General features: G+C 41.3%; 1 protein-coding gene across 1 annotated transcript in view; it reads right to left on the bottom strand.

The window, feature by feature from the left end:
* Window positions 1–503: 503 nt before the first annotated feature.
* Window positions 504–20,284, bottom strand: part of PPP1R14C (protein phosphatase 1 regulatory inhibitor subunit 14C) — a 105,311-nt gene continuing 85,530 nt past the window's right edge. The window contains exon 4 of the mRNA XM_053591401.1: window positions 504–1,069. Coding sequence (XP_053447376.1) covers window positions 995–1,069 — 75 coding nt within the window. The 3' untranslated portion in view covers window positions 504–994. The remainder of the gene's footprint in view (window positions 1,070–20,284) is intronic.

The raw sequence follows: 20,284 nt of genomic DNA, 5'->3' as shown, positions 1-20,284 counted from the left end.
CCAGTCTGATGCACCAGGCACAGAGGGACCCAGTTCTAAGGAGGAAGACACTCGATCCGCTGACTCCCTTTGGATCTGCTTTCATGGAGAGAGAATAATACACAGTATTTGGTAGAAAGCAGAGAATTCATTACTACCCAGTGCTTCCTCCTTCCACTGCAAAACACCACTCGGGTGCGCGTAGCATAGGCATTTCTCTAGAAATCAGATTAAGTTCTGCAAATTAAGGGTTCATAAAACTTCAAAAGACCACAAATGAGGCAATAAGTACATGACCTGGCAAAGCATCCCAACCAATGAGACAATAGGAAGTCCATAAACTAAGCTCTTGAGCAACTCAACATTTTTGTAGTGTAGCTCATTAAAACAACAGGTACATTGAACTCTTCCACTTTGGTGTGAAAAGTGAATGTGACAGACAGTGGCACTCACAGGAAGGATGTCTGGTGGCCTCTCGAAAGCACATGTCTGGGACCTCCAATTAAAGAATAACCACAACCTTCTTCCATCCTTGTGAAACAAAACTCACATCTACATTTTAACTTAGTTGTGGGTAGATATATACAAGGACAAGAAATTTGTCAGCTGAGTCAAATAGACAACTTAAGAAAAAAGTATTACAAATCAGTTGTAAGAAAACCATCTTCCATTACTACCTTAGTATCATAAGGTACTAAATATCTGAGTCCTTGCAGAAAGTGCTGCCTGACCCGGCCCATCCTTGGATGTCCACCTGCTTTGATAATCCTTGGATAGACTGAGTCGTGGTATCTTTGCTATTAAAATATTACAGTGGCAAAAACCTTTCAAAAACAAACCCAAAAAAAGAACATTCTTGAATAAATGTCTGATAGATTCCCCCACACACACCAAAAAAAAAAAAAAAAAAAAAAAAAAGTTGCTCATAGGAACTATTCTTTAACAAAAGTCTTCATGAAGTCCAAATCCCAGGACCCTGTCTTCATCTCTGGGAGAGTTCCACCCTGTTCTGGAATCATACACTCTTCTTCTGCGGAGGGCTCAGTTTCCTCATGCCCCTTATCCGAGAAAGCAGCTCTTTGATAAATTCCTAAAAGATAGTAGACAAAGTTAATATGAGTGGTCACTATTATAACTTGTGTTTAAAAATCTGCTTAAAATAATTGATATCAATGGCAATTAACTTCAGTTGATGCGTGTGGTTGGATATATTAACCCCTACTGGTATAATACAGGAAATTTTTAAACCAACAAGGAGTTCTTAAACTTCACACTACAATTCCTTCTTATGGCTACTCAACCAGTGCTACACACACAATCACTTGGGTTCTTGTAGATTCTAAGTATGTCCAGGTTAGGGTCTGAGATTCTGCACTTCCAACTAGCTCACGGGGGATGCCAGTGTTAGTCCCTGGACCACACCAGGAGTAGCAAGGCTAGACCAGGGGTTCTCAAATTTGAGTATACAGCAGAATCACCAGGGGACTGCTTTAGTTTGAATGTGTCTCCCAAATTTCATGGTTGGAGGTGGGGCCTTTAGGGAGTAATTAGGACTACATACATAGTATCTATGTATTTGCATTTGCAGTTTCAATTTAGTAATTTCTGGAATCTGTTATACAAACAACTACAAAATGTTTCAGAGTTTTGGTATTTGAGTGCACATTTCCTCTTTTGTTTGTTTGTTTGTTTGTTTTTAAGCAAAGGTCAGAATCACAAACCCTGTAATTTATTTTGTTAACTCTGATAATTTTTCTGCACCCCATCTTAATAACCTATTTTTACAAAGACTAAAGTCACATGAGGAATAATATACCCCAAATTAGACTTTTCCAGACAAAAGTAATTTGATAATTTAAATCGAATTCAAATTTTCTCAAAAAATTGATCATGATGTGCATAAATTTCAGAGATTAAAACGTTTAAATGACATAATTTGTCCTGTGCTTATGATATATTAACAGTAATAAAAAACTCACTTAAAATTTTATATCAACATAATTTATGTCTGTATCATAATATACTCTATTGTGCATAATGTGCATGTTTTAAACCGTTCCTTAAATTTGCATAATGAGGCATTCAGCTAAGTTAAAAAAGTAGAAACACCAGTATTTATTCTCCATACAGAAACTTGGCAACACCACTTGCACACAAGGATTTTGTTACTCCAGATGATTCTCAAAGAAGAGGATCTCTAGTCAAAAAGACTTTGATGGTTCCTGGCTCCTATGACTCAAAAGCACTCTGTCTCAATAACAGATCTTATTTACTCCCCCCACCACCGTCCGAATCACTCAGACTTGGGTTGGGGAGGCTGATTTAGTCAGAACAGGGCTGTCCCTTTGAGGAAATGACCTCTGAGTTGGGACCTGAATTAACAGAGACAGGCCAGCTCAAGAAGATCTGGGAGGCCTAGGTCACAGCACATGTGCAGAACCCCGGGGAGAAACAAGTAAGAAAGTGGGTGTCGCTGTCGTGGAATGGCCAGAGTGAGAGTGGCGGAGTGATGCTGGAGGTTCTGGACCAGCATCAGCCTTTCTGGGCACATCGAGGTGATAACAGAACATTGCTGGCCCAATGGGAAGCCACTGGAGCTTTGGAGTAATGGAGCAACATCATCTGATCTACGTTTTTATTTATTTATTTATTTTTTGCATTTAACTTTCTAATTTTATTAAAAGTGTACATTTTAATTGGAAATTTGATTACTTTCTTTTTTAAATTTTAATTAAATCTGTTTACAATAGTATCATTACAAGCTACTTTTATTATTATCCAAATTGCTATTTTATTTTTTTGTGTATTTTTTCCTTTATTAAATCATATCTGTGTACATCGAAGCATCTATGTACAAATCAGTACAATGTGCTGATTTGATACACAATGTGGAATGCTTACATCTAACTGATTAACATAACCACCCCCTGGCTTACTTATTTGTTGTGGTAAGACATTTATACTCTATTCTTAACAGTTTTTAAATGTACATTGCATTATGCATATTAGGTAAGGTCCCACCAAATACCCTCTCTCCTCCCAGCCTTCAACCTCCCCTCCCCTCTCTTTCCTCTTCCCTCCTTTCTGGACTATAGTTATGTTTTGCCATTCATATGGATGTGTGGGTGATTATATATTGATTTAATAATAGTATCGAGTACATTGGAACTTTTTTTTCCACAAAGAAACAAATCAATAAGAAAAGAACAAATAACCCCATTTCTATGTGGACAAGAGAGTTGAACAGAAACTTCTCTGAAGAAGACAGGCGCATGGCCTATAGACACATGAAAATTTGCTCGTCATCCTTAATCATCAGAGAAATGCAAATAAAAACCACTTTGAGATATCATCTAACTCCAGTGAGATTAGCCCACATCACAAAATCCCAAAACTACAGATATTGGCATCAATGCGGAGAGAAGGGAACACTTCTACACTACTGGTGGGAATAGAAGCTAATACAGCCTTTTAAGTTTGGAGAATACTCAAGGAACTAAAAGTAGACCTACAGTTTGACCCTGCAGTTCCTCTACTGGGTATATAGCCAGATGATCAAAAATAATTTTACAACAATAACATTTGCACCACAATGTTTATTGCAGCCCAATTCATAATTGCCAAGTCATGGAAGCAGTCCAAATGCCCATCAACCCATGAATGGATTAACAAATTGTGGTATATGTATACCATGGAATATTATGCAGACATAAAAAAGATGGAGACTTCACATCTTTTGTTCACCTGGATGGAGCTGGAACATATTCTTCTTAGTAAAGTATCTCAAGAATCAATTTATGTTTTTAAAATATCCCTCTGGATGCTGTGTGATGAATGGGGCTCAGGAACATAAGAATGAAAGATAGACCTGTTTGCCTCCATCACAGGGCTGCAGGCAAAGGATGCCGGGGCTTTGGGCCAATAGACTTTGCTGTTGGACTGAAAGGGGCAGGGTTAGGAAAGAAGGGAATGAAGGCCACCATTCCTCTACAGCTAGATGACAAGATGGTGCCCTATGCTGAGATGAGGGATAACTGGAGGAAAAAAGAAAAAGATTTACAGATCTGCCATGAGATGTCAAGATGACAGATACATGTGGCTTTGGGTCTCAGCTCATGGCTGAAGACATTAATACGGACATCACCAGCATCTACATCAGTGGCTTTCAACTTCAAAACAATACAAGACAAAAGAACAGCTATGTGTCACCCACAGAGATACCAGCTTGGAACAAAAATTTCATGAAAAAAATCTAACTCTTACTATTTTATTCTGAAAAAAAAATACAGGTCAAACCAGCTAATAGGATCCTACCCATAGTTAGTAAACACACTATAATGTAGTGCTTGAGTATTCAATACAGTTGTGACTAGTGGTATATGGCTATTTAAGTTGAAATTAATTAAAATAAGATAATAAGCAGAGCAAGATGGCAGCCGAGTAACAGCTTCCTTGCCTCTGGGCACCGTGAGTCTGGGGAGATAGGACTCCAGGCATCTCTGGCTGGTGGGATCTGCCTATCATCACCCCTGAGAGGATACAGGGAGTCAGCCAGAGACTTCTGGACTCCAAGAGGAGGACTAAAACAGTGGAAAACCGGCAAGTGGGCGCATGTGTTCAATCCGTCTAAACCCGCCTGCAACTTCCACAGGCACGAGAACTTAAAGAGCAAGAGGAAGTGAAAGGAAAATTAGGGCAAGGAAACAGATAAAAGAAATCACTCATGAGGAAGAATCACCAGAAAACTCCAGGCAACATGAAGAACCAGTCCAGAACAACCCCACCAAGGGACCATGAGGTAGCTACTGCAGAGGATTCCACCTATACAGAAATGTTAGGAATGACAGAAAGGGAATTTAGAATACACATGTTGAAAACAATGAAACAAATGATGGAAACAATGAAGGAAACTGCTCATAAAGTGGAAAATAACCAAAAGGAAATTCAAAAACAGAATCAAATAAGAGATGAACGATACGAAGAATATAAAAAGGATATAGCAGCGCTGAAGGAAATGAAACAGTCAATCAGGGAACTTAAAGATGCAATGGAAAGTATCAGCAACAGGTTAGACCATGCAGAAGAAAGAATTTCAGAGGTAGAAGACAAAGTTTTTGAGATAACTCAGATAGTAAAAGAGGCAGAAAAGAAGAGAGAGAAAGCAGAACGTTCACTGTCAGAATTATGGGACTTTATGAAGCGTTCCAACATACGAGTTATAGGAATTCCAGAAGGGGAAGAAGAATGCCCCAGAGGAATGGAAGCCATACTAGAGAATATTAGAAAAGAAAATTTCCCAAATATCACCAAAGATTCTGACACACTGCTTTTAGAGGGCTATCGGACCCCAGGTCGCCTTAACTCTAACTGAGCTTCTCCAAGACACATTGTGATGAACCTGTCCAAAGTCAAGACAAAAGAAAAGATTCTGCAAGCTGCCAGGAGTAAGCGCCAGTTGACCTACAGGGGCAAATCCATCAGAGTGACCGCAGACTTCTCTAATGAAACTTTCTAAGCAAGAAGACAATGGTCATCTACCTTTAATCTACTTAAACAGAACAATTTCCAGCCCAGAATTCTGTACCTTGCTAAGCTAAGCTTCAAAATTGACGGAGAAATGCAATCATTTACGGATATACAAACATTGAGGAAATTCGCCACAACAAGACCAGCTCTACAGGAAATACTTCAACCTGTTCTGCACACTGACCACCACAATGGATCAACAGCAAAGTAAGAACTCAGAAATTAAAGGACAGAACCTAACCGCCACACTGATGCAAAAGATAAAACTAAGCAATGGACTCTCACCAAATAAGATGAATAGAATACTACCACACTTATCAATTATCTCAATAAATGTTAATGGATTGAATTCCCCACTGAAGAGACATCGATTGGTTGACTGGATTAAAAAACACAAGCCATCCATTTGCTGTCTGCAAGAAACACACCTGGCTTCAAAAGACAAATTAAAGCTCCGAGTCAAGGGTTGGAAGACAATTTTTCAGGCAAATGGAATTCAGAAGAAAAGAGGAGTTGCAATCTTATTTTCAGATACATGTGGATTTAAAGCAACTAAAGTCAAAAAAGACAAAGATGGTCACTTTATATTGGTCAAGGGAAAAATACAACAAGAAGACATTTCAATTCTAAATATCTATGCACCCAATTTAAATGCTCCCAGATTCTTGAAACAGACCTTACTCAGTCTGAGCAATATGATATCTGATAATACCATAATAACAGGGGACCTTAACACTCCTCTTACAGAGCTGGACAGACCCTCTAAACAGAAATTAAAGGAGGATATAAGAGATTTAAATGAGACCCTAGCACAACTGTGCTTGATAGATGCATATAGAACATTCCATCCCAAAGATAAAGAATATATATTCTTCTCATCACCCCATGGAACAGTCTCCAAAATTGATCATATCCTGGGACACAAAACAAATATCAATAGAATCAAAAGAATTGAAATTTTACCTTGTATCTTCTCAGACCATAAGGCACTAAAGGTGGACCTCAACTCTAACAAAAATGCTCGACCCCACCCAAAGGCATGGAAATTAAACAACCTTCTGTTGAATAACAGATGGGTGAAGGAAGAAATAAAACAGGAAATCATTAACTTCCTTGAGCATAACAACAATGAAGACACAAGCTACCAAAACCTGTGGGATACTGCAAAAGCAGTTTTGAGAGGGAAATTCATCGCTTTAGATGCCTACATTCGAAAAACAGAAAGAGAGCACATCAACAATCTCACAGGAGATCTTATGGAATTGGAAAAAGAAGAACAATCTAAGCCTAAACCCAGTAGAAGAAAAGAAATATCCCAAATCAAATCAGAGATCAATGAAATTGAAAAGAAAAGAATCATTCAGAAAATTAATGAAACAAGGAGTTGGTTTTTTGAAAAAATAAATAAAATAGATAAACCATTGGCCAGACTAACGAGGAATAGAAAAGTAAAATCTCTAGTAACCTCAATCAGAAATGATAAAGGAGAAATAACAACTGATCCCACAGAGATACAAGAGATCATCTCTGAATACTACCAGAAACTCTATGCCCAGAAATTTGACAATGTGAAAGAAATGGATCAATATTTGGAATCACACCCTCTCCCTAGACTCAGCCAGGAAGAAATAGAGCTCCTGAACAGACCAATTTCAAGCACTGAGATCAAAGAAACAATAAAAAATCTTCCAACCAAAAAATGCCCTGGTCCAGATGGCTTCACTCCAGAATTCTATCAAACCTTCAAGGAAGAGCTTATTCCTGTACTGCAGAAATTATTCCAAAAAACTGAGGAAGAAGGAATCTTCCCCAACACATCTATAAAGCAAACATCACCCTGATACCAAAACCAGGAAAAGACCCAAACAAAAAGGAGAATTTCAGACCAATCTCACTCATGAATATAGATGCAAAAATTCTCAACAAAATCCTAGCCAATAGATTACAGCTTATCATCAAAAAAGTCATTCATCATGATCAAGTAGGCTTCATCCCAGGGATGCAAGGCTGGTTTAACATACGCAAGTCTATAAATGTTATCCACCATATTAACAGAGGCAAAAATAAAGATCACATGATCCTCTCAATAGATGCAGAAAAAGCATTTGATAAAATCCAGCATCCTTTTCTAATTAGAACACTGAAGAGTATAGGCATAGGTGGCACATTTCTAAAACTGATTGAAGCTATCTATGACAAACCCACAGCCAATATTTTACTGAATGGAGTAAAACTCAAAGCTTTTCCTCTTAGAACTGGAACCAGACAAGGTTGTCCTCTGTCACCTTTACTATTCAACATAGTGCTGGAAGTTCTAGCCAATACAATTAGGCAAGACAAGGAAATAAAGGGAATCCAAATGGGAGCAGAGGAGGTCAAACTCTCCCTCTTTGCTGACGACATGATCTTATACTTAGAGAACCCCAAAGACTCAACCACAAGACTCCTAGAAGTCATCAAAAAATACAGTAATGTTTCAGGATATAAAATCAATGTCCACAAGTCAGTAGCCTTTGTGTACACCAATAACAGTCAAGATGAGAAGCTAATTAAGGACAGAACTCCCTTCACCATAGTTTCAAAGAAAATGAAATACCTAGGAGTATACCTAACGAAGGAGGTGAAGGACCTCTATAAAGAAAACTATGAAATCCTCAGAAAGGAAATAGCAGAGGATATTAACAAATGGAAGAACATACCATGCTCATGGGTGGGAAGAATCAACATTGTTAAAATGTCTATACTTCCGAAAGCAATCTACCTATTCAATGCCATTCCTATCAAAATACCAACATCGTACTTTCAAGATTTGGAAAAAATGATTCTGCGTTTTGTATGGAACCGGAAAAAACCCTGTATAGCTAAGGCAGTTCTCTGTAACAAAAATAAAGCTGGGGGCATCAGCATACCAGATTTTAGTCTGTACTACAAAGCCATAGTGCTCAAGACAGCATGGTACTGGCACCAAAACAGAGACATAGACACTTGGAATCGAATTGAAAACCAAGAAATGAAACTAACATTTTACAACCACCTAATCTTTGATAAACCAAACAAGAACATACCTTAGGGGAAAGACTCCCTGTTCAATAAATGGTGTTGGGAGAACTGGATGTCTACATGTAAAAGACTGAAACTGGACCCACACCTTTCCCCACTCACAAAAATTGATTCAAGATGGATAAAGGACTTAAATTTAAGGCATGAAACAAAAAAAATCCTCCAAGAAAGCATAGAAAAAACACTGGAAGATATTGGCCTGGGGAAAGACTTCATGAAGAAGACTGCCATGGCAATTGCAACAACAAAAATAAACAAATGGGACTTCATTAAACTGAAAAGCTTCTGTACAGCTAAAGAGACAATAACCAAAGCAAAGAGACAACCCACACAATGGGAAAGGATATTTGCATATTTTCAATCAGACAAAAGCTTGATAACTAGGATCTATAGAGAACTCAAATTAATCCACATGAAAAAAGCCAAAAATCCCATATATCAATGGGCAAGAGACATGACTAGAACTTTCTCTAAAGACGGCAGACGAATGGCTAACAAACACATGAAAAAATGTTCATCATCTCTATATATTAGAGAAATGCAAATCAAAACAACCCTGAGATATCATCTAACCCCAGTGAGAATGGCCCACATCACAAAATCTCAAAACTGCAGATGCTGGCGTGGATGTGGAGAGAAGGGAACACTTTTACACTGCTGGTGGGACTGCAAACTAGTACAACCTTTCTGGAAGGAAGTATGGAGAAACCTCAAAGCACTCAAGCTAGACCTCCCATTTGATCCTGCAATCCCATTACTGGGCATCTACCCAGAAGGAAAAAAATCCTTTTATCATAAGGACACTTGTACTAGTCTGTTTATTGCAGCTCAATTTACAATCGTCAAAATGTGGAAACAGCCTAAATGCCCACCAACCCAGGAATGGATTAACAAGCTGTGGTATATGTATACCATGAAATACTATTCAGCCATTAAAAAAAATGGAGACTTTACATCCTTCGTATTAACCTGGATGGACGTGGAAGACATTATTCTTAGTAAAGCATCACAAGAATGGAGAAGCATGAATCCTATGTACTCAATTTTGGTATGAGGACAATTAATGACAATTATGGTTATGGGGGGGGAACAGAAAGAGGGAAGGAGGGAGGTGGGTGGGGCCTTGGTGTGTGTCACACTTTATGGGGGCAAGACATGATTGCAAGAGGGACTTTACCTAACAATTGCAATCAGTGTAACCTGGCTTATTGTACCCTCAATGAATCCCCAACAATAAAAAAAAAAAAATAAGATAATAAAAAATAAATAAAATAAAATAAGACTGAAAATTCATTTTGTTAATCACACTAGCCGTGTTTCAAGCATTCCATACCCATGTATGTCTAGTGGCTAACATGTTGGACGGAATGAATTGGGAAGTAGCCCTTCCTTTTCCTAGAAGAGTTTATGTAGAGTTCTTAAAGATTTCCACCTTGGATGTCTGATAAAATTCCCTGGTGAAGCCACCTGGGCCTGGATTTTTCTTTGCTTAAAGGGAGATTTTGAAAGGTTGTATCTTAAGAAATTTGTCTAATGAGATAGGAAAAACAAAACTGTTTCACCAACTCTCACAATCATCACAGCACGTTTCTGGCCATCAAAAGTGGGAAGTAGGGGCTATGTCTCTACACACCAAGCAGTCCTCCAGCAGACCCAGCAGGGTGTCCTACGATTCTATCCCATCCTGACACTAGTTACTTGGAGTTAAAATTAGAACCCACAGGGCAAGGGCTGCCCCCCACTTCAGGTCTCACGTTGTCACTTACGCTCCTGACTGATGGGCTACAGATTGAGATGCTCAAATATTGCACCTGGCTGGGTGTAATAATTTGCTAGAGCAACTCACAGAACTCAAGGAAACACTTAACTTATATTCACTGGTGTATTAGATGAATAAAGGATATGATAAAGGACACAGATGAACAGCCAGATGGAAAGATGTCCAGGACTGGTGTGGGTGAAGGGGTGCAGAGCTCCCATGCCTTCTCCAGACATGCTGACCTCCCAGCACCTCCACGTATTCAGCAACCCAGAAGCTCTCTGAACCTCACAGTTCAGGGATTTTTATGGAGGTCAAGTTGTCCAGCCTCGTGTCTATAGAATCTATAGCAGTGTCACATGTTTCATTATTGATAATTTGTCATCTCCTCTCTGTATTCCCACTGATCGGTATGGCTAGAAGTTATCAATTGTGTTGACCTTTCCAAAGGATCAGGTTTGTTTCACTGATATTCTTTTTCTGCTTCACCAATTTCTGTCTTCATCTTTATTATTTCCTTTCTTTACCTGACTCTGGGTTTAATTTATTCCTTTTTTCTTGATTCCTGTGGCAGAAACTGAGGTCCCTGACTCGAGACCTTTCCTAATATAGACATGAAGTGCTCGATACTCCCCTCTGAGCACTGCTTTCATGACATCTCACATTTCTGATATGATAGGTTTTCATTTCCATTCAGTTCAAAATAGCTTCTAATTTCTTTTTCAGACTATGGGTTGTTTAGAAATATATCATTTAGTTTCCAAATATTTGGAGGCCTCCCAGCTATCTTTCTGTTACTGATTTCTAATTTAATTCCATTATAGCCAATGAACACACATTATATGACATCAATCTTTTTAAATTTGAGATTTTCTTTCTGGCCCAGAGTATGTCTATCCTGGCAAATGTTCTGTGTACCTCATTTTATTTTATTTTATTTTGAGACAGAGTCTCACTCTGTCACCCTGGGTGGAGTGCTGTGGCATCATAGCTCACAGCAACCTCATACTCTTTGGGCTTGAGCGATCCTCTTGCCTCAGCCTCTTGAGTACTACAGGTGCTCACCACGATGCCTGGCTAGTTTTTCTATTTTTTAATACAGATGGGGGTCTCGCTCTTCCTTAGGCTGGTCTTGAACTCCTGAGCTCAAGTGATTCTTGTGCCTTACCCTGCCAGAATGCTAGGATTACAGAGGTGAGCTACTATGCCCAGACTCTGTGTGCCTTTTATAAAACACCAGGCTGCCCCCAGGCTCGGCTGCCCCCAGGCTCAGCTAAGGTGCCAGCCACATACACCTGAGCTGGTGGGTTCAAATCCAGCCCGGCCCCGCCAAACAACTATGACAGCTGCAACCAAAAAAAAAAAAAAAAAATAGTTGAGCATTGTGGCAGGCGCCTGTAGTCCCAGTTACTTGGGAGGCGGAGACAGGAGAATTGCTTGAGCCCAAGAGTTGGAGGTTGCTATGAGCTGTGATGCTACAGCACTCTACCCAGGGTGACAGCTTGAGGCTCTGTCTCAAAAAAAAAACAAAAACACCAGGCTGGCCCCAACCCAGATTCTTCACTTTCTCCAGCCTCTCCCCAAGTCACTTGTACATGCACTCAACATGCTGAAAGGAGAGAAGAATGTCAGCACTTCCCCAGTTGTAGGATTTCCAAATGAAAATGGTAGTTTATTTAAGGCCATTCTTTAGCCATAAAGGGCCTGGTCTTTTGCAATACCCTCAAAGAGGCACTTGACTCCTTTTGGACCTTTCAATTCCTGGCTACAGGATGGGTGAGCGTTGATGAGGAGCTCGCTGGTGAGTGTGGGTTCCGTACTGGGATCCGGTACCAGCTGTGCTGAACTGTACAGGGAAGGGAGCGAGCACTGGCTGAGACCTTCTCTGGCCGCCTCTTTACACGCCGCCATGTTTAACCCCATGTAGCAGAGGTTTTCCAGTTCCGAAAAACCGATGTTCTAGTTCACTGCAAGTTGTTTGCCTAAGGTCACAGAGCAAATATTTGAACCCAGATGCCAACTAAGTTTGTAAAATGTGCATTGAGCGCCTAGTCCACCCTAAGTAGAGTCTATGCCAGACTCTGTCCAAGCACCGAGACACAGAACCAAAGGCAGCAGAGGCCCACCGTCCAGGAGCTCCCAGGCCACTGGGAAGGACCTTGGCTTCAACCTTAGGAATCAGGGAAAGAAGAGCAAATTAAACCCAAGGCAGGCCCTGTCAAAATTAGGCATGAGCCACGGGGTTGGGTTAGAGCACAGGCTCACACTTTAAGAACTTTGTCAAGTCTTTACAAGTTCAAATCAATAATACACTACTCTGACTCCCCTAGGAAAATGTGGCCTACCCAGCCCTCCCTTTCCCTGTGAGAAAGGTCTGACAATGAAGGCAGGTGAGAATGACGAGTTTTTATTTGTTCTTTTGAGACAGAGTTCCACTCCGTCACCCAGGCTAGAGCACCCTGGCATCTCTAGCTCACAGCAACCTCAAACTCCCGGGTTTAAGCAATTCTCCTGCATCAGCCTCCCAAATTGCTGGAACTACAGGCACCTGCCACCATGCAGGGCAGGTTTTTCTATTATTAGTAGAGACGAGGGTCTCAGTCTTGCTCAGGTTAATCTTGAACTCCTGAGCTCAAGCAATCCTCCCACCTCAGCCTCCTCAAGTGCTGGGATTACAGGCGTGAGGGACCGCACCCAGCCTGAGAACGATGTTATGCGACACCAGGGAGCCCCCCTCCCCCCCTCAGTCCAGGGAATGGATGCCAGGCTGGGAGCAGCACATGCAGGTTCCTCCCGAGGAAGCTGCCTGTCACCCTGAGCATGTTTCTCCCCCTGTGGTTGTTGGCTCAGGCGCAAGAAGATAGAATTGCTGAGAAAATCCTCATTGGCCTTTCTCTGCCCTGCCTGGGCTCTGGGCAGAGTCCCTGCCCCTGGCCTCTCCTCCTTGCAGCCTAAGCCACAGCCTGCAACCAACGCCAGCCACTCCACAGCCACTTCCACTGCGGGACTTCTGGCCTCAAGGGGCGACAAGTGACAGCATATTTGTTCTTCACACCATGAAGGGTTCAAAATGGGCTTGAGGACATTTCTTCAGGGAATTTCCCGACAGTTCCCTCCCTTAACCTGCACTCCCTACACACACACACACACACACACACACCACCTCCTATTTCTTGGGCTCTTCCTTCTCCTGCTGACTCCTCTGAGCCTTTGAACGTGACCTCTATCACTCTCCACGTGGAGGGAGTCCACCCTTCCTTCTACCAAACTACCCTCCATTAAAACAACTAAAACCTTCCCTTCTTCAATAAACGCCTTTCTACATGACCCTGGCTCCCTGCCCACTGCCTCCTGGACACTATTTTTGGATCTGCATTCACCTTTCTAATACCTTCATTGACCCGGGGACTCCCACGGCATGTGCATTTCTGCTGTGTTTGGCACAGAACTGTGCTTTCATGGGCACTGAACACCTGCCTGGGGCCCAGATTTAGCTCATACTTACTGGGCACCTTTTGTGGGATACACACTCTGGTTATTTTCGCATTCTGCCTCAATCATTACAAGTATCATAAAATACACTCAGAGGGGTCTAGACTGAGGTCACAGAGCTGCTGTGTGGTCAGATCAAGATTCAAACCTAAGTTAATATAAAGGCATAAGGAACCCAGCATCACTGCCCCTTTCTCTGTACCAGGCTGCCTAGGGTGAGAAATCTTGTTTATTAAGCAATCAAGTTAGGTAATTGTAGTCTAACTATAAACTAAACTAAAGTAAATTGACAAACACAGCATTTTAACTTTCCAGTCTGGGGGGAGGGATGACAGATCGGGAAGAACTATGGCCTACAGGTAGACTGGAAATTATCCCCTGAGGATGAACTTTTTCCTCTTTAGCCTCTACCCAAGTGGGCAAAAGAAATCTCAAGGGCCTTTAGTAAACTGCCTCCTATTCTAGGTAACTCATAAATTAGAAAAGAAGTAAAAGAGGTGGCAAAGGAGAGAGAAAAAGAGAAAAAGAAAAGAAGGGAGGGAAGCAGAGTGTTGAAATTCTGCCCAACCTGCCCCTGAATCATCCAGATTCTCCTTATAGCCACACCCATGGCCCCTACTCTTCATTTGATACTAAAGATACTTTTCTTTCTTTTTTTAAGTTACCAACGTCATTAAGCAATAATTTAATCAATTGAAAGTGTATCATTTGATGAATGTTGACAACTGGTTACACCCAGGAAATCACCATCGCAATCAGGGCGCAGAACATTTCCCTCCATCACACGAAAGAGGCCTCATTTCCCTTTCAGAGTTCATATGGCCACAGTATTCTGCCACTATAAATTAGTTTGCATTTTGTGCAAATGGAATCATTCGCTATGTCCTGTTTTTTGCCTGGCTTCTTTCACTCAGTATTTCTGAGATGGCTCAGCACTGTGTGCGTCAGCAGTTCGGCCCTTCCTGCTGCCGGGCAGTGCCCCCCATGTGGGTGTGCGCCTGTGTGTTCACCCCTCATCTCCTCATGGACACTTGGGTGGTTTTGAGTTTTTGATCATTGCGCATAAAGCTATTCTAAATACACCTGTATGAGTATTTGTATGGTCTTTTTTTTGTTTCTTTTGAGTAAATACTTAGCAATATAGTGGCTGAGTTGTAGACTACGCATGTTTAACTTTTTTCTAAACCACCCCCGAACAGTTTTCTAAGGAGTCTGATTTCCACATCGTCACCCACATTTGATGTTGTCAGCGTTTCTCATTTTAGCCATTCTAGTGGATGTACGGTGATAATAGGCCTTCTGGAGTTTTTCAAGGGGCTTATCCACATCCCTCTACTGCAGGTCCTCAACATCATTTGGTTATAACATGGAAGAGAAAAATATCAATTCCCACTAGGCCACTGCCTGCCTGGAGTTTGGACATTCTCTCTGTGTCTGTGTGGGTTTTCTCCAGGTACACTGGCTTCTTCCACATCCCTAACCTGTGCCCATCAGGTCCATCAGAGGTCTCCATGGTCCCAGTGTGGGTGAGTGGGGGTGCACCCTGTGGGGGGGAGGGGATGGAGTCCTGGCCAGATTGGGTCCCACCTGGCACCAGAGCTGCCAGGATGGGCTGCAGCCACCCAGTATCCTCAATTGGAATAAATAGGTAGGAAAATGGATCAATGAATGAATACAAATTAGTGTAAAACAAAAATTAGTAATGTATATTATAATCATCCCAATGTACCATGATAAATGATGTGGTATGCTAGCCCTGGCAACCTGCCACATGGACTACTGTTAACTTTTGAACTGCATTGTAGGAGGAGGTGCCCCTGACAATTTCTGCTTTCTGAACATTTTCACCTTGATTTAGCCCACCATTACTGTGACTGCCATCACTCACCGACTGCCCACACATTGGGGATTATCTGACTTATTAATCTTTCTTCAGCGTACACATAGCTCACGTTGATTTCAATGTTGACTATTAGAAATGTTTTGGTCTTTATTTAGATGTTTAGTGATATTTTTGTGACCAGAAATATTCTGCAGGAACTCCACTCTCGTTTATATCATTAGCCTATGGTAAAATTAGTTCTGTTATACATTATTTTCCTTAAAGGTGCAGTTTCCAAGAACCTATGGATGATGCTAAGTGAATATTTAATTATATGTTCTCTACTTGGGCCTCTGGCCTACCTCCTTACTTCCCTTCATTGCCCCTCTCCCCCCACTACCTGCTGAGTAAACACTTCTCCCTCCAAAGTTGTTCCCGGGCTTCTCAAGGCAACCTATCTCTTACCTGAACACACTAGTGACTCCCATCTCTAGCTCTGGTTTCACCTTGAGATCCAGATATGTACTTTCTGTGGCTACCAAAGATCTCCACTAGCAGATCGGTGTTGTCAGCATTTCTCATTTTAGCCATTCGGCTGAAGATCAGTCTCAAATGACCAAAAGTGCCCTCCCTGTTACCTATCCCTTTCTCTAATCTGTCTCATCCCTTCAGGAAGATACAAACAAAGCATCACTCTCTATCTTCTCTCTCTGATCTAATCTACAAATTTAAAGGACATTCCATTCAAAATATGAATACCTGAGAATAGTTAAGAAAATTGTGAGCTCACCTGACTTTTTTTTTTTTTTTGCAGTTTTTGGCTGGGGCTGGGTTTGAACCTGCCACCTCCAGCATATGGGGTTGGCGCCCTACTCCTTTGAGCCACAGGTGCTGCCCGCTTACCTGACTCTTACTAAGAACATATTATAAACCTCTGGTAAATGAGACAGTGTGCAGGGGTAGGCAGATAACCAGAAATAGTTCCTACATACAGAGAAACCTGACCATGACAGAAGTGGATTACAGACCAGGAGGGTAGGGATGAACCGATTGTTCAATCAACAGTACTGAGAGAATATGGCAAAGCATTTAGATCCCTCCCTCACACCATACACAAAAATAAATTCAAGGGGGTCCGAATACCTGAGTGTAAAAGGCAAATGTGAAAACCTTCTAAACAAAATATAAATAGATGATATTTAAGACACTAAAGTAGTGAAAAAGTTTTATTAAGTCATAAGTCATAAAAGATATTATTAATACAATTGGTTTTTGTTAAAATTAAAACTTTTGTACACAAAAACAACACAGGTGAAAATAAGCTCCACAGTTTGGAAAAATAAATTTGTAACCTACATCAAGGTCACAAGATTATCATCCAGAATATATAAAGAACTCTCAACAATCAACAAGAAAAACACCAACAACTCAGAAGAAAAGTGAGCATAGAATTTTAAAGGGAAATTCCCAGGAAAAAAAAAACAAAACCAAAGGACCAATAACCATGTGTGTGGTGGAAGTTCTCAGGTTTACTAGCAGTCAGTAAAAGATATGCTGAAACCATAGGTTATCATGAGAATGGTAAAATTTTTAAAGTTTAGCAATGGGATGTGAGTAATTCTTATATCCTGTTTGTGGGCATGCAAGCTGGTGCAAACATTTAAGGGCTACTCCATATCTTATATTCCTTAGAGAAAATTTTGTACACAAAGCAACAGATCAATAATAATTACTCTATTGCACCACTGTTCATAATAATAAAAAAGTGAACACAGCCTAAATGAGTATCAATAAAAGAATGGATAAATATGTTACAGTATATTGATACAAAGGAATGCTATACAGTAATAGAAATGAATGCCCTAGAACCTCTTGTATTAACACGATAAATGCTGACATCTGATGATGGGCAAAATAAGCTGAAAAAGAAAATCAGCTAATTATTATTTACACAGTCAAAAGGTATAAGATAGACCAGGCACAGTGCCTCGCGCCTGTAATCCTACCACTCTGGAAGGACAAAGCAGCGGGATTGCTTGAGCTCAGCAGTTCGAGACCCAGCCTGAGCAAGAGCAAGACCTGGTCTCTAAAAATAGCTGGGCTTAGTGGCAGGTGCCTATAATCCCAGCTACTCAGGAGGCTGAGGCAAAAGAAGTGCTTGTGCCCAAGAGTTTGAGGTTGCTGTAAGCTATGACACCTTGCTCTACCAAGGGCCACAAAGTGAGACTGTCTCAAAAAATAAATAAGTAAATAAATAGAATAGAATGCATAAAATAATCTACGTGCATCCTTGTCACCTCCCCTTGGTTGCGATGTCCTTATTCATCTTAGTTTTCCTAGCACAGCACTTACTATACGAGAGGAGCTCAGTTTGCAAAGTAAAAGAACATACGACTAAACCAATTAATTCCTACCGCTGTGGCAGAGAGTGAGGGATGACAATCTTTAAATGTCAACTGAAGAAGAAAGCTGCACCGGATATGAACTGGCCCAACAACCACGAAGGCTCTTGGGGGGCTCCTTCAAGCCCCGGCAGACCAGGCCGACTGGAAGAGTCGAGGAGACGAGAAGAGTGCAGGGAAGGGTGGATGGCAGGACGTTCCTTCACACTCACACACACGGAGGAGAGATCAAAGAGCGGTAGAAAGACACCAGCACACTTCCAGGGAGCTTGGAAACTACGCCGTGCAGCCGCCCAATTTATGAGCGACTTCTAAAACAGAACGACACCCAGATCTGGCATGAAAACAGAGGGTCCTTTCTCGCTCTGGAGTTTCTGCCCCATGGCTCTGTCACAGCCACGTGCCTCCTCCATCCCTCCTGCGCCCTGTGGCTTTCAGAGTCCACTGCCCATCCACACCCCCACCTGCTCCAGCCTGTGCCAGAGGCGGCAGATGGACACACATTTTGTCATTATCACCACCGCCAGGTGTCTGGTAGCCTTCCCTAGTCATTCAAAGTAATTAATCTGTTACACTCATTGAAAATAATGTGCTACTTAAAACAAGATGGGCCCATTAGAAAGTAGGAAAAGGAAAAACCACAGAATGACCGCAAATCCCTATTTTGTGCATAAACTGTATTTAGATCATTCGTTCAAGCATTTCAAGTCCTTTAAAAAGATAATTAAGATAAATGCATATATCATGCAGTATCCCCTGGATTGAAAGTATTTCCTGACAAGAGGACTTTTAAAAGAAATGCTTATTCTGTGAGCTGTGATGCCACAGCACTCTACCCAGGGCGAAAGCTGGAGGCTCTGTCTCAAAAAATAATAATAAAAGAAATGCTTAAAATCACGGCTCAGGCAATGGTTTCACCAACCATAGTAACTATAAATTACACAGCTCTGACAAAGGGTGCTCAGAAGAACTCTGGGGGCTCAACCTGCTTTTCCAAAGAGATTACCACGCACTCCTTCCACAGGGTTCGAGGGTGAGGAGGCGAGAGAAACAGCAAGTAAGGATCCCAGCCTTTGCACCTCTTTGTCCCTCTCTTTGTCCCCTGGACCAGTTATTTTCTTAAAACTGCATATTCACAGGAGCCCTCTGCCCCTGGCGCTGAGTCCCACCGCCAACTTATAGCAAATGGAGTTCACTCCAGCACAAGTTCCAAGTAGCTACCTGACACTTCTTCCAAAAAGCCTGACACTCAGCAGACCCATGGAAGTCAGAAAGGTGTGAACAGGGCAGACAGAAGTTCTAGACCCACAAAGCTTACGTAAGTGAGGAAAATGCGAAGGGGAGTATGTGCCTCTTGGAAAAGGTGATGGAACACCTGAGAACTGTCCCAAATGGCACAATGTCCTCGTCTGAAGAACCAGCTAACAGTTTCAAAATCACACTACACTTTCATCTGCTTGAATATCTGGGGCACCCAGGTAGGCAGTGAGTTGACTCTGAGGAGCTCAGCCTCAGGGTGGTCCCACTCCAGCTGATGCTGGAATTTGCACCCGAAGTCACGGCTTTCATCAGCTCCACAGCAAGCCCCATCAACACTCACCATGGAAATGTTTAATTTCTTCCTTCTTTGGGGGAAATGGAATATTGTTTATCTTTAGTGAGGTTCATCTATCACACTCACAGGGCACACCAGAACTGATTCTATTTCTCATTATCTAAAAAGAGGTTCATGAATCCATTATAGGTAAGGATTTTTGGCTGCTGTTGCTATAACTTCCAGCAACATAAATTCCTGAAGGTCTTAACCACATCTTGCTTCTCCCCCCACCACCACTACCTTTGTCTTAAAACCACTGACACTAGGTGGCCATTTATTTTCTTGACTATCTGCCTTTAAATATTTATTCATTTCATCAGTGTAACCTGGCTTATTGTACCCTCAATGAATCCCCAACAATAAAAAAAAAATATTTATTCATTTCACTGTGAGAGACGTCTCACTATCTATTTCAGAGATCCACTCACTGCTCTTGAACTCATTCTTCACCCCAATTCCAACTTTTATTTGTATGCAGCAGAACAATTCATTTGCCCTCCCCCAGATTCTACCTTACAGCATTTAATTCTTCCTTCACTTCCTAACAGATTTCTCAGAATCTTTCCACTTGCAATTCAGGCAACATAAAATAAAATCCATACAAATAACCCAACCCCTGTAAATGATCAATGGAATAAATTGACCAA

The sequence above is a fragment of the Nycticebus coucang genome, chromosome 5 (assembly GCF_027406575.1).
Source record: "Nycticebus coucang isolate mNycCou1 chromosome 5, mNycCou1.pri, whole genome shotgun sequence".
In the NCBI taxonomy this organism is placed as follows: Eukaryota; Metazoa; Chordata; class Mammalia; order Primates; family Lorisidae; genus Nycticebus; species Nycticebus coucang.
The sequence above is the reverse complement of the archived record's forward strand: the minus strand, read 5'-3'. Positions and strand labels throughout refer to the sequence as shown.